Here is a 12,839-nt window from a genome sequence, read left to right on the forward strand (position 1 = left end):
ACTCATTACAGAGCGGCAAAACATTAAAACCCCTCAAACCATTACTGCAGTACTGTAGGGGGCCAGAACCTGACATTATGACCCCCCCACTGCAACCCCCCCACCTCCCCTCCCATTTTAGCATTACAGTAAGAGACTGCCAAAACATTATGACCACTTAACCCATTACAGGACTATAGTTGGGCTGCAGAATCTGACACTATGACCCCCCCACTCCAACCCCCCCCACCTCCCCTCCCACTATAGCATTACAGACACAGACTGCCAAAACATTATGACCCCTCAACCCATTACAGGAGTATAGTTGGGCTACAGAATCTTACACTATGACCCCCCCCCCCCACTCCATTTAAGCATTACAGTAAGAGACTGCCAAAAAATTATAATTATGACCCCCTAAACCCATTACAGGACTATAATAGGGTGGCAGACCACGACTCCATGACCCCCCCACCCCCATCCCCCCTCTCCCCTCTGAGTTGGAATTTCTAGAATTATCTATGTGGTAAGTGTTTGTGCCCAACATAGCTGCACTGCTAATATATGTTAACTATTAGCCGACCATTGACTTAGCCGGCGGCTAACCTTCCAGCATAGCTCATGTATGTTGGCGAGCTAGCGGGGCTAGCCGCGAGCTAACTTGCGGGGCTGGCCTCGGGCAGCTAACCTTCGCTGCAGCTAACCCTCGCTGGAGCTTGTCACAGTCATCACCACGCACACTTGAAACTGGACGTCAGCATCATCGGCACAGTCAAAATTTCCGCAGGAATTTTCTAGTTTGTGTGTTGTTGCTGGACTGCAGACTGAATGTATGTTTTTCTTATTCATGTAACTGTAACAATATGACAGTTGCTAGTAGTCTGACCAAAACATCAATTAAAAAAAAACAGTAGCTTCTCATTTCTCAAACAACCATGTCGAAAGACACATCAAGTGGTTGCGGAAAAGATGTTCGTGTGTTTGAGAAGGGTCAAATCATTGGCATGCATCAAGCAGAGAAAACATCTAAGGAGATTGCAGAAACTACTAAAATTGGGTTAAGAATTGTTAAAAACTGCAAGGATAGTGGGAAACCATTGTCTTCGAGGAAGAAATGTGGTCGGGAAAAAATTTTGGGTGAACTGACTTATTGTGATCGTTTGGTGAAATCAAATCGAAGAAAAACAACAGTAGAACTCAGGGCTATGTTTAATAGTGAAAGTAAGAGCATTTCCACACATACAATGAGAAGGGAACTCAATGGATTGGAAGAGCTGTGTAGCCTTAAGAAAACCACTAATCAGGGAGGCTAACCGGGAAAAAAGGCTTCCATTTTCTAGGGAGCATAAAGACTGGACTCTGGAGCAATGGAAGAAGGTCATGTGGTCTGATGAGTCCAGATTTACCCTGTTCCAGAGTAAATGGGCACATCAGGGTAAGAAGAGAGGCAGATGAAGTGATGCACCCATCATGCCTAGTGCCTACTGTACAAGCCTGTGGGGGCAGTGCTATGATCTGGGGTTGCTGCAGTTGCTCAGGTCTAGGTTCAGCAACATTATGTGCCTAAAGAATGAGGTCAGCTGACTACCTGAATATACTGAATGACCAGGTTATTCCATCAATGGATTTTTTTCTTCTCTGATGGCACGGGCATATTCCACGATGACAATGCCAGGATTCATGGGGCTCAAATTGTGAAAGAGTGGTTCAGGGAGCATGAGACATCATTTTCACACATGGATTGGCCACCACAGAGTCCAGACCTTAACTTAAATCTTGTGACACTGCAGAAGTTTATCGAAAAATGACAGTGAATGCATGATGTAATCAAAGCTAAAGGTGGTCGAACAAAATATTAGAGTGTGTGACCTTTGTTTTTGGTGGTGACTTTTTTTTTTTGGCCAGGCAATGTATATTTGTACTACAATCTACAATCTTTATTTGGCATTAATTGTTCATCTCTAGTAGATGCGGCTGCCATTACTCAATGTTGTTGTGGACTGGCAAAACTAGGTGTGACTCATGGAAAATTATAACTGAAGACTGAGTGGTGTTTAGGCGACAACAGAGGGAGTACTAATGTCAATGTTGCAATAATGGCATTTTTCACATAGTTCATATTAATATATCATCCTGCTTCACCTTGAGTCTGTCATCCAAATATGTATATTAAATTGTATAGTGTGTGGGTGTGTGTCAGAGGTTGCGCTACACTTTTTCGTTGTCTGTCATTTTGACTGACAGTGTCATAAAAATCACGTCATAATCTCTTTTTACCCGTCACTTTAATTTTTTTTCATTGTGTGTGTATGTGTTACCACTCAGGTCCTTCTTGAGTCGGTTTCGGTCTTTCTGAAAATCTTCAAACTTCATCTGTGAAGCCTGGAACAAGTCATGAGGCTCAGGGATAGGATACACAGACGTCTCCCTGCCGGCATCCTGGTGATAAAGACACGCACCCATATTTGTGATAACCTGCCTCACCTTCCCAAACAGCTCACACCCTGATAGTCATACCGGTATAGACTTGTGCTTTGATCACTCAGGAAGCATGTTAATACCAGGTTTGAACAGGGACTTAAACTCAAACTAGTTCTCAGAAAGATAGTTATACAAATACACACACACACTGTGATTAAATATTGAATATTTTACATCATTGCTAAACATTTGGTTTACAATGTAAATACACAAGGATGTCAATTTGAACAAGCCAAGAGTGGGAAGAAGTTTACCTCATCAAAATGTCTTAGGTAGTATGCGACAATGTACGACAGAAGACTTTTCATACTATCCTGTATTTGGAGAGAAGAAAAAAAGTTAATTCAAAGGAGACCAACCCTATAACGATTTCTAGTGTGGCTAGAGAAAAAGAACCCCACTGTGTGAAGTGTTTGATGCCCTGACAACTAGTCATTTGCATGGATGAGGGAGGGAGTTCACTTTGGTTTGGTTAAATGGACTTGCTTTTATATAGCGCTTTTCTACCTATTGGTACTCATAGCACTTTACAGTCACAGACGCATCTACCCATTCGCTCACACAAGCACACACATATTCACACAGGGTGAACTGGGGGTTCAGTGTCATGCTCAACACTTCGGCATGTGGTACATTCCGGGGATTGAACCGCTAATCTCTGGTTCGTGGACAACGCGCTCTATCTACTGAGCCACAGCCGCCCCTTATGTTGCATTATGATAGCTAGTAGAGCCAGATTTAAAACTGTGGAAAAGTGCAGGCCATTTGAAATATATAATCCCTCCAGTGAATTCTGGGTCTAACCTGTGGTTTCCTCCCAGCAGTCTGGCAGCAGGTAAAGTTGTCAACTTTTGGCACCTTTGGCCTAAGGTGCTCTGGTACACATAATCACGATGCCCTGCACAACCTGTGGGCCTGTTTTGGCCTGTGAGCCATATGTTTGACAGAAGGTTAGAAGGTTGTGAGGAGCTGGAGCCTATTCCAGCTATCAGTGGGTGAGAGGCAGGGTACATTTTGGACACGCTGGCATTCTAACACTACAGCCATTTCAACAAAGAGAGTAAGAAATGTTGGGTTTTACTGTACAAATTAAACTGCACTGTACTCAGGTGTTGTCAACAGATGTTGTTATGTTGTGGTAAATCTGCATAATCAGCTCCAAACTGGGCAACTCCATACCAACATTCCCCACAAAAAAATAGTGAGTAAGTCCAGGCATGCTCCCAGGCTAGTGTGAGACAGTTCTAGAGACCTTGCAAAGAAGTGTAATGACAGTTCTTCCTGGCCTCATTTCTGGGTTTTCATTGTTTTGGATAATAAAAAATGGATGGATGCTATCTTTCCGAATAAGGCCTCAGAAACATTTCAGATGTTTTCTTGACACCATAATACAAGCAATTAAATTGGGAAATGCAACTAAATATAATATCAGGTAGGAGTCCTGAGAAAACTATGGAGTTGGATATAGTTCTGGCAAAGTTACACATTCATTACGAAATAATTATAGAGACCTCCAATATTACCATAATCGTATGTCATCACTACCAACGTGAACAACAATCTTAATATCTTATCCCCAAGAACATATTTGACCACGACATTTCTAATTTTGTGATTATTCATTCATTCACTCATCCTCTGTAACCGCTTGTTCCTGTGAAAGAATGACAGCTGGAGTCTATCCCAGCTGTCATCGGGCGAGAGGCAGGGACAGGGTACACCCTGGACAGGTCTCCAGTCTATCGCAGGGCTAACGCAGAGAGACAGACAACCATTCACACTCACATGCACACCTACGGCCAATTTTACCAATGAAATTAATGAGAATGTTTTTGGATGGTGGGAGGAAGTACCCGGTGTGGGGCATCAGTGCTAACCACCTCGCCACTGTGCTGCCCTAATTTTGTGATTACATTTGTGATACAATGTGATAAAGTATGTAATGTACATGATTACATCATTAGTATCAGGGTAAGAAATCTCCTCAGCTCCCCTTGCTGTAAATTGAGATAAAAAAACTAAATCCATTTAAAAATTGGCAGGGCAAACCTTCTTTGGTGCTTGGTTCCATGACTCGTTATGATATAAAACGAAAGATGTGCAGTGAGTTTATATTGGTCATCTGACTTACTGACAGGCTGCAATTAAATTACTCAAATGTTTCTAATGCAACTTTTTTTTTTTTTTTTTTACCCATTCTGACTGCACTAAACAGCTCATTTATGCGGCTGCTCATACTTTTTAATCAGTTTGTGCAACTGCGCATTTAGGTGTGCTAATGACAACAGCAACAAAGAACAAGCAACATTTTTAGAGTCCAAGCTCTAAAAATGCCTCATTACGCAGCTAATGTGTTTGCCGCAAAACATCACTCGATCGGTGTCCATCTTGGGTCACCATGAACTCCATCAACGACAACTCCAACCCGGAGTTGGTACATTCCCTTTCCGGTAGATGGTTGACATTTGTAAACAGGTAACAACATAGCGCCTCAAACAGCACTGACGTTATAGCAGTACATCCCTAGCACTTTCCAAACAACTATAAACACATGTACTCCAACATCTGATTAAAGCTTATGAAGCGAGAAATTTGTTCTCGGTCTCAGGGCTGCGAGCAAAAACAACAGCAAGTTGTTTGTTTTGGCCAGGCTTTCCACAGCCTCATACGCCACATGCGCCACGGAGACAGTTTTCTTATTACTTTCGGATGTCAGCTAGTCGTTTTGACAACCTGTTCCTGTGTTCATTCAACATGCACCCACACACAGTATGCCGATCTCTGCCTCACAGTGTCATTCATTATTTTTAACACAATGATGTCAACTTCATGTAAGCCCTGACAGGTCATTAAGGTCAGCATCATCAGTCATCAAAGATGATCTGACACAAGGTGGGGTTCTTTTCTCTGTCACATTCAAATGAATAATTACATATTAGCACAAAGTAACAAGTAATTGTTTCACTTAATACCTTTGATTTTACTGAGTAATAGTGTTTGCACTGCTAGCCACAATCACTCGGTTATTTGATTGTGATACTAAAAATGTGTTATATATGCGCATATTGCATAGTATATTGCTGAATAAGCAAGTACTGTAACAGACTAACAAGCTGAAGGCTTTTACTCTTCTACTATCTTATGTGAAGAATTTTATGACTGTAATTATATTATTCATCTTCATAACTTACTTACTGCAGTTGCAGTCTATTTGACTGACTTATCTTGTAATAATTATCCATACAGAGTAAAGGAGACTTTTAGTTTAGTTTTGTTTTGTAAAAAAAGAAAAGAAAAGGGGGAGTTGGATGTTGAGGGGTTAACATGAAGGATGGTACATATAATTTACAGCAACTCCTTGTGTTTTTGCCTGTTCCTCCTTTACTCACGCTGCTTTTGACATCTTTGAGTTTAGGCAGTATATCGAGGGTGAAGCCATCAGCCTGGCCCCTGGTTCGATTCCCACCATTCATGAAGTTACCAAAGGCCAGAACCAGACCTAGAACCCTTTTCAGTGTCTCACTGTCTTGTATTATCTGCAGAAGAAATAAAATTAAACAAATATAACCCACAAGACACAGATAAAGTTATCACATAGTGGGGGAGAAATAAATGGGACAAGCCACTAAAAAGTTTGCTCCTGAATGTTGTCCAAAACAATTTATGGCTGCAAACGATCAAACCAAATCTCTTAAAATCATTTTGTCTTTTAACATATGATAGAAATTTATAAAAAGATCAATGCATCTCATTCATTAATACACAGGATTAGATGTTACAATCCCTTGTGCCAAGATCCCAGGCAAAACGCATTTAGTGGCCCTGTCCAACTGAGAAACCCTAACAAACCTACGGTCATGTGATATGACGATTAACCTACAATCTAAACGAACTAAGTAAATGCTGCTGGCTTGTAGGCCCACAGAGCAGTAGTTTGACAACAGCTGGAACTTACTAAACATTCTCATGGATCACATATATATCAATACCTGTACTTCTCTCCTTATTGCACTGTTACCTTACTCTTAACTTAATCCTTACTTAGTATGGGGCTCTATTTTGTACAAAGAACATCTGTCCATCTTAGACGACATAAGCCTCTTCTGCTGAAGATGCTTGTTATGTTTATGTATGCTGATTTCTGAAAACAGATTTAAAGCTGTGCAGTCCGTAAATTCTCTTTTTTTTCTCTCACATCTGTGAATGAATGTTTCCTGTAAGTGGAGCCATTGGTACATCAGTAGTCCTTACTAGAATGCAACAACATCAACAACATCACAAAAAAAATTCCTATACGGCAATTATAAAAGTTTTTGCATTTTTTTTTCGAAATCAGTCTAACGTCACCCATGTGTACGCCTTTTGGCTCCATTGCACTCTGGGACTACTGAAAAAAAGAAAAAGGTTTTGTTGTTTGTTCTGAAGTTTGACTCACCTTGCATACCCTTTGAAGTGTGTCTAATTTCCTTATGAGAGATGACATGCACTCAGAGAAGCTGGACTGGAAGAGGATGCAGAATACTCTGCTGGAGAAGTTTGGGATCAGGGACAGCTGGTAGAGAAATCTTCAACACAGAAGAAACACAAAGACCAACAGCATTTACCAATTTAGTCACTTTACACAGTACTGCCATGCCAACCAGTATAAATAACTATATTTATTTTTGACCATACAATATAGAGCCATTCCATTGTTATATAGGGTGACCAGATCCCAATTCGCCAGACGTGGGACAAAGACTACGTTTGTGTGGGACAATGTGGGACAATGTGAGATACCAATGCATCAAGGTAGTCTAAAAGAACTATGAGAAAAAATAAACATTTCTATTCTGCCCCTTTGCTTATGGCATTACTTTGCCATCTGATTGATTCAGTAGGACATAACAGCCTGCAAATAAAAACTTAACAAATATATTTTACAATATAAATATATAAATAAATAAATGCACAAATTCAGATGTTTTAAAGTCGACTATTATGTGGGGAAAGTGAAGTCAACACGACTACTCACTGATGATGTAACTAATAAAAACCCAGTAAAAAAGAAATGCTTTGCAACAATTAAATATATATTCTTGACCTGAACACATACAGTATTCAGAGAACACTACATACTGTGCACTACAGATATGGCTGCATATCTGCAACTCAGCACCATCAATGTTACGGTAGTATGGGCTTCATCTTTAGTTTATTTGTCCCACTGTTATCCACCCATGATGAACCACTGTTAGTTTGCTGCAACAACCCACTGGGCTCTGTACCTGTCTTCTCAGGGGAGTCTATATTTTTGTTGTCACGTGACCAGTGACTAGTCAAAATGATGCTTAAAGCTTCATGGCACAGCAGTGAATTTGACAAACCAGCAAATCAATTTGTCTGTACAACCCCTAGCACCTACAGTGTAGTCTGCATATACAATCTATGAGTCTGTATGAATGGCCAATGCCATTCTAAGCATTTATACTTGTGTTTGCGTCATTCTCTTATTACGTTGCTAAAATGGAAGACACTAGTCTACTCTGTTGAGTTTCTCTGTGTATTTTGATCAATGGCAACCAGAACTGAGTGGCTCATGTGGAGTTAGCAACTAATAAATGCTGAATAATAATTACTTTCACTGAAATTACTGCAGCAAAGAAAAGTCATCTGAGTAGATCGTGTGTAGGATGTAGAAGGAAGGTGAATTTTTTGTGCTTGTCCAGTCACAGAGAGCCGTGGACAAGGAATAACTTACAAAACTTCTTCCAATGCTGCTGGTCATCTGCCATGCTCCAAGCTATCAGAGAAGAAATAGTATCTAAAATGATCGTCAACCTGTGATCTTCACCTCTACCCATCCTGATCAGCAACGGGAACTACAGAGTACAGTGGGAAAGATAAATTCCAGGGTGATGGCTACTGCAAGCGTGATATGGAGTGACTTCAATTTGATTGCTAACTGTGAAATGATAGCTCTCCAATAAAGACAAATCCTGTAAAGACTTGGAGCAAGATCTTGTTGCTGTAACAACAAGAAACAAGGGCAACTGGACTTGTTGGGTTTTCTTGAGGACACATGGAGTTTGTCAATCATCCAAGAAATATCTGTGGGTGGAGCCCACCTGAAACTCAAACCACTACGGTCTGTTAGCAACCAGATACTCACCTGTAGTTGGAGGAATTTGTTTTGATCCTCCTTTCCCCCCAGTGAATGTTACTCTAGTGGCCCATTAAATACTCCAGACTCCAGGTATCAATTGTGGTGAAACTTTTAGAAGATATAGGTTAAGACTATTTGTAAATGGATGACAAATTATCTCACTTCACCCCTTTTCAGAGACAGATTTTCCAGTTTTACATAAATGGCTTCCTTTACTCCTCTCAAGCCATCTGTTTTCTCTCGCTAAAATGTATCTGTTCTTGTCCTCAAAAGAGTGTTCCTTGTCTTTAATGTGTAGGTGAACTGTTGAATCTGGATCTCAAGAGATGGCTCTCCTGTGTTTAGTCATGCATTTGGTAAGGGGTTGTTTTGTTTTATCAATGTACAGGTCTATCAAGTCCTCACTGCAGTGAATTACATAAACTACACTGCTCTGTTTTCACATGGGTATTTTACAACACAGGCTTAAAGGAACCGTATGTAGGCAAAAATTTACTAATGGCAATTAGCCAAATATTTCGTAAAGATGTACTGTAATACTAGCCTAGAATCTAGACGCGCCCCTAGCGGCAGCAAATTACATTTGCTTCCAGGGGCAGTCTATTTACTCTCCGTTGACTTGAGATTTCGAAAAATCAAAGATGGACCGGGCCAATCACGAGTCGGTGGGCGGGCTTAACATGATGACGACTGACCTGCGACCATAAGTTCCGTGAATTACGCGTGAATTCCCCATCTTGCTAGAACTACCAGAGCGATGGCTGCTGCTAGTAGGGTGACCAGATGTCCCGCTTTGTGCGGGACAGTCACGCATTTTCATTACTTTTCACACGTCCCGCAAATTGAGACGTTGTCCCGCATTGTTATTGACAGTCAGACTCCAGTTTCGAAATGCATGTTTTACAATCTGGCATTTATCAAATAGCTGTTTGGAGAAAGCAGTGAGGGCTGTCATCAGGGGTCGGGGCGGGCTGTTTGATCATGTCAATCAAACTGGGACGCGGACGCAGGTTAAGGGCGCGCCCACCAACAACAAACAATGCAAATCAGATCAGAACGGCATGCAGCGCGAGACATGGAGGGAAGCACAACCCGTACGACTGAGAAGAGGAAATGCAGCTATAATAAAGACTGGGAAGCTATCTATCCAATGCAAGGCGAGTCTGGTAAAGTTTGCTGTGAAGTTTGCTTGAGTCATTTTTCCGTTTCACACGGAGGTGAATACGATGTGAAACGACACAGACAATGCGAGACAAAACGTGTTGCTCACCTTGTGAACTTGGGAAATTTGCATTTAAGCAAGTTTTTATATATATTTATATTGTAAAATATATTTGTTAAGTTTTTATTTGCAGGCTGTTATGTCCTACTGAATCAATCAGATGGCAAAGTAATGCCGTAAGCAAAGGGGCAGAATAGAAATGTTTATTTTTTCTCATAGTTCTTTTAGACTACCTTGATGCATTGGTATCTCACATTGTCCCACATTGTCCCACACAAACGTTGTCTTTGTCCCACGTCTGGCGAATTGGGATCTGGTCACCCTAGCTGCTAGCGAACAACTTTCTTTTGAATCGGCTTTGGCCGCCACTCTGAAAGACTTGAAGTTAAGCTTTTCTCTGAGAAAGGAACTCTCTTTTCCGTCGCTCTGACTACGTCACCTTCTTCGTTGCTCTCACTGGTTGTAGCGCTATCCTATTGCGTGGAGAGGGAGTTTGAAAGACAACCGTTTATCCCACCCCTCCGGTTGAGCCCTGTCTATGGAGAGTGCCCAGACCCTACATTTAATGCGGGTCTGGCTCGTCAGGCTACTGTAATACCACATTTCAGTCGGAACATAGATTGTTTTCATACCCTGCTAGTGGTGTGATATAAAGCTTTTTTTTTTTGTTATCAATTTTTTATTGTGTTTTATAAATCATACAGCAAACACACAAACAAACAGAGATACATGTAAAACAACAAATAAGACAACATATATCAAATAAGAAAACATACAGCATTCAACCGCATTCCTTCCCCCCCACCCCCAGGTCTTGCTCTCCCCGCCCCAGAAAGAAGGAGATTCGGTTAGTTGATACAGCTCAACAAAGTTGACAAAATAGATATGCCAAATTAAAATGAGAGATGAAAAAGGAAAAGAGTAAGTAGCAAGGGGACATCAGGCCACTATCTACTATGGCTACTATCTTGACATACTATCAATAAACGATGACCATAAAGTAATGTTTTTAGTCTGAGCGCCATGCATAATGGCCACAGACTTCTCTAGCTTAGCCAGATCTATAACTGTATTTACCCAATGTTTATAAGACAGATCATGAGGTGCTTTCCATCTCTGTGCTATCAGTTTCTTGGCAGCAGTAAGGCCTACCAGGAACCAGCGTTGGTGCATCAAAGATAGGTCTAGATCAGTCAAATCACAAAGCAATAAGATAGTTGGGGAACAGGGGATGGTACGCTCTAATACTATGGACATCTTATTGGAGACCATACTCCAAAAATCTCTCACACCAGGGCAATCCCAGACCATATGAACAAAAGTTCCTGTTGTACCTAAAGAACATAGCTGGCAGTTGGGAGATGGGTTTAGTTTCATTAAAAATAATTTGTGAGGAGTACAGTAGAGTCTGTGTATGAAATTATAATGAATCATCTGATGGTTGGGATTACGAGATGATAAGACTATCTTTGACCAGACTGTAGTCCAATTTATTGTATTAGGTGCAATCGAGAGATCATGGCTCCAGTGACTATCAACCTGCAGTGGTTTTTCTGCACGTTTGGTGATGTGTGTGTAAATAGAGGAGACCAATCCTCGAGTAGATGAGGTAGTACAAATTCTATGAATCGGATGAGGCTCCAAATGATCTCCCCATGGGACTCCATATGCCAGTAGGGCACTGCAGAGTTGTAAGTAGAAGAAAAAAGAAGTCCCAGGTAAATTGTAGTGTGACTTCAGGTCTTGAAAAGATCTGAGTGTATTCTCTGATGTAATGTCAGAGAGGGTATAGATCCCTTTATTGTTCCACTGATGGAAAGAGATCGGGTGACCCCCCAAGCGAAGGTCATAATTATTAAATAAAGGAAGGTGAAGATGGAATTTTGAGTAATTGTCAGAGTGTGATTCCATATTTCTCCATGTGGCAAGAATATGTGAGACTAATGAACCGAACTTGGATTTACAGGTTTTAAGTGGGATGTTAGAATATATTAAATCCTGAAGCCTATGTGGTCTTACTAGATTTTCTTCTAAGGAGCGCCAAGCTACTTGTGCATCAGGATTTAACCAGGTATGAAGAGGACGAAGAGTTAAGGACCAGAAATAAAACTGGAAGTTTGGGAACCCAAGACCTCCAGATAGTTTTTGTCTCTGCAAGATGGACATTTTGATACGTGGCCGTTTCCCTCTCCAGACATATCTAGATACTAATTTATGGAGTTTATCCCAATGTCCAGTAGGAGGTGCTAAGGGCAACATTGTACTACAAAAGTTGACCCGTGGTAAGATGTTCATTTTAATGATGGCAACTCTTGCTCTAAATGAATTGGGGATGGATGACCAGCGCTCCAAATCAAATTCCACCTGCCTGAGAGTCTGGTTAAAATTAAAAGACACAGTAGTTTGAATTGAAGGAAAAATTGATAAGCCCAGGTATTTAAAATTATCAACCACTGGAATAACGCTTGGTAAAGACTCTTGCCTCAATGTATCGTTGAGAGGAAGGAGGGCCGACTTGGACCAGTTTATTTTGTACCCAGATATACTCCCGAACTTATTAAATATAGACAAAATATGTGGAGTGGAATTAATTGCATCCCCAAGATATAGTAAAATGTCATCGCAATACAGAGAGATGAAATGATCAGTTCCATGAACCGTAATAGGAGTGTGGGTTGACTGACGCACCATCTGAGCCAAAGGTTCCAGGGATAGAATGAACAAAAGAGGCGAAAGAACGCAGCCTTGTCTGGAGCTGCGGCCCACTGGAAATAATGACGAACAGATATTGCCAGTCATTACCATGGCTGAAGGGGAAGCATAGAGTGTTTTTATCATGTTGATAAAATTGGTACCAAATCCCCTATGGTGAAGAACAGCCCATAGGTAATGCCATTCAAGGCGATCGAAAGCTTTTTCCGCGTCCAGGGATAAAACAGCACAAGGAGTTTGATCCTCAGCGGAAGCTTCTACTATATGCAATAGTCTGCGAACATTATCTGAAGATAGACG

At 41.1% G+C, this 12,839-nt stretch overlaps 1 protein-coding gene across 1 annotated transcript in view; it reads right to left on the reverse strand.

The window, feature by feature from the left end:
• fmn2b (formin 2b) overlaps positions 1-12,839 on the reverse strand; it is a gene marked incomplete at its 3' end in the record, with an annotated part of 47,347 nt that overhangs the window by 11,873 nt on the left and 22,635 nt on the right. Inside the window, exons 11-14 of the mRNA XM_084567104.1 lie at positions 6,896-7,025; positions 5,850-5,996; positions 2,715-2,774; positions 2,298-2,418 (exon numbers count right to left, since the gene is read on the reverse strand). Of these exons, the coding sequence (XP_084423230.1) occupies positions 2,298-2,418; positions 2,715-2,774; positions 5,850-5,996; positions 6,896-7,025 (458 nt within the window). The remainder of the gene's footprint in view (positions 1-2,297; positions 2,419-2,714; positions 2,775-5,849; positions 5,997-6,895; positions 7,026-12,839) is intronic.

The sequence above is a fragment of the Chelon labrosus genome, assembly GCF_963514085.1.
Source record: "Chelon labrosus genome assembly, chromosome: 19".
NCBI lineage: Eukaryota > Metazoa > Chordata > Actinopteri > Mugiliformes > Mugilidae > Chelon > Chelon labrosus.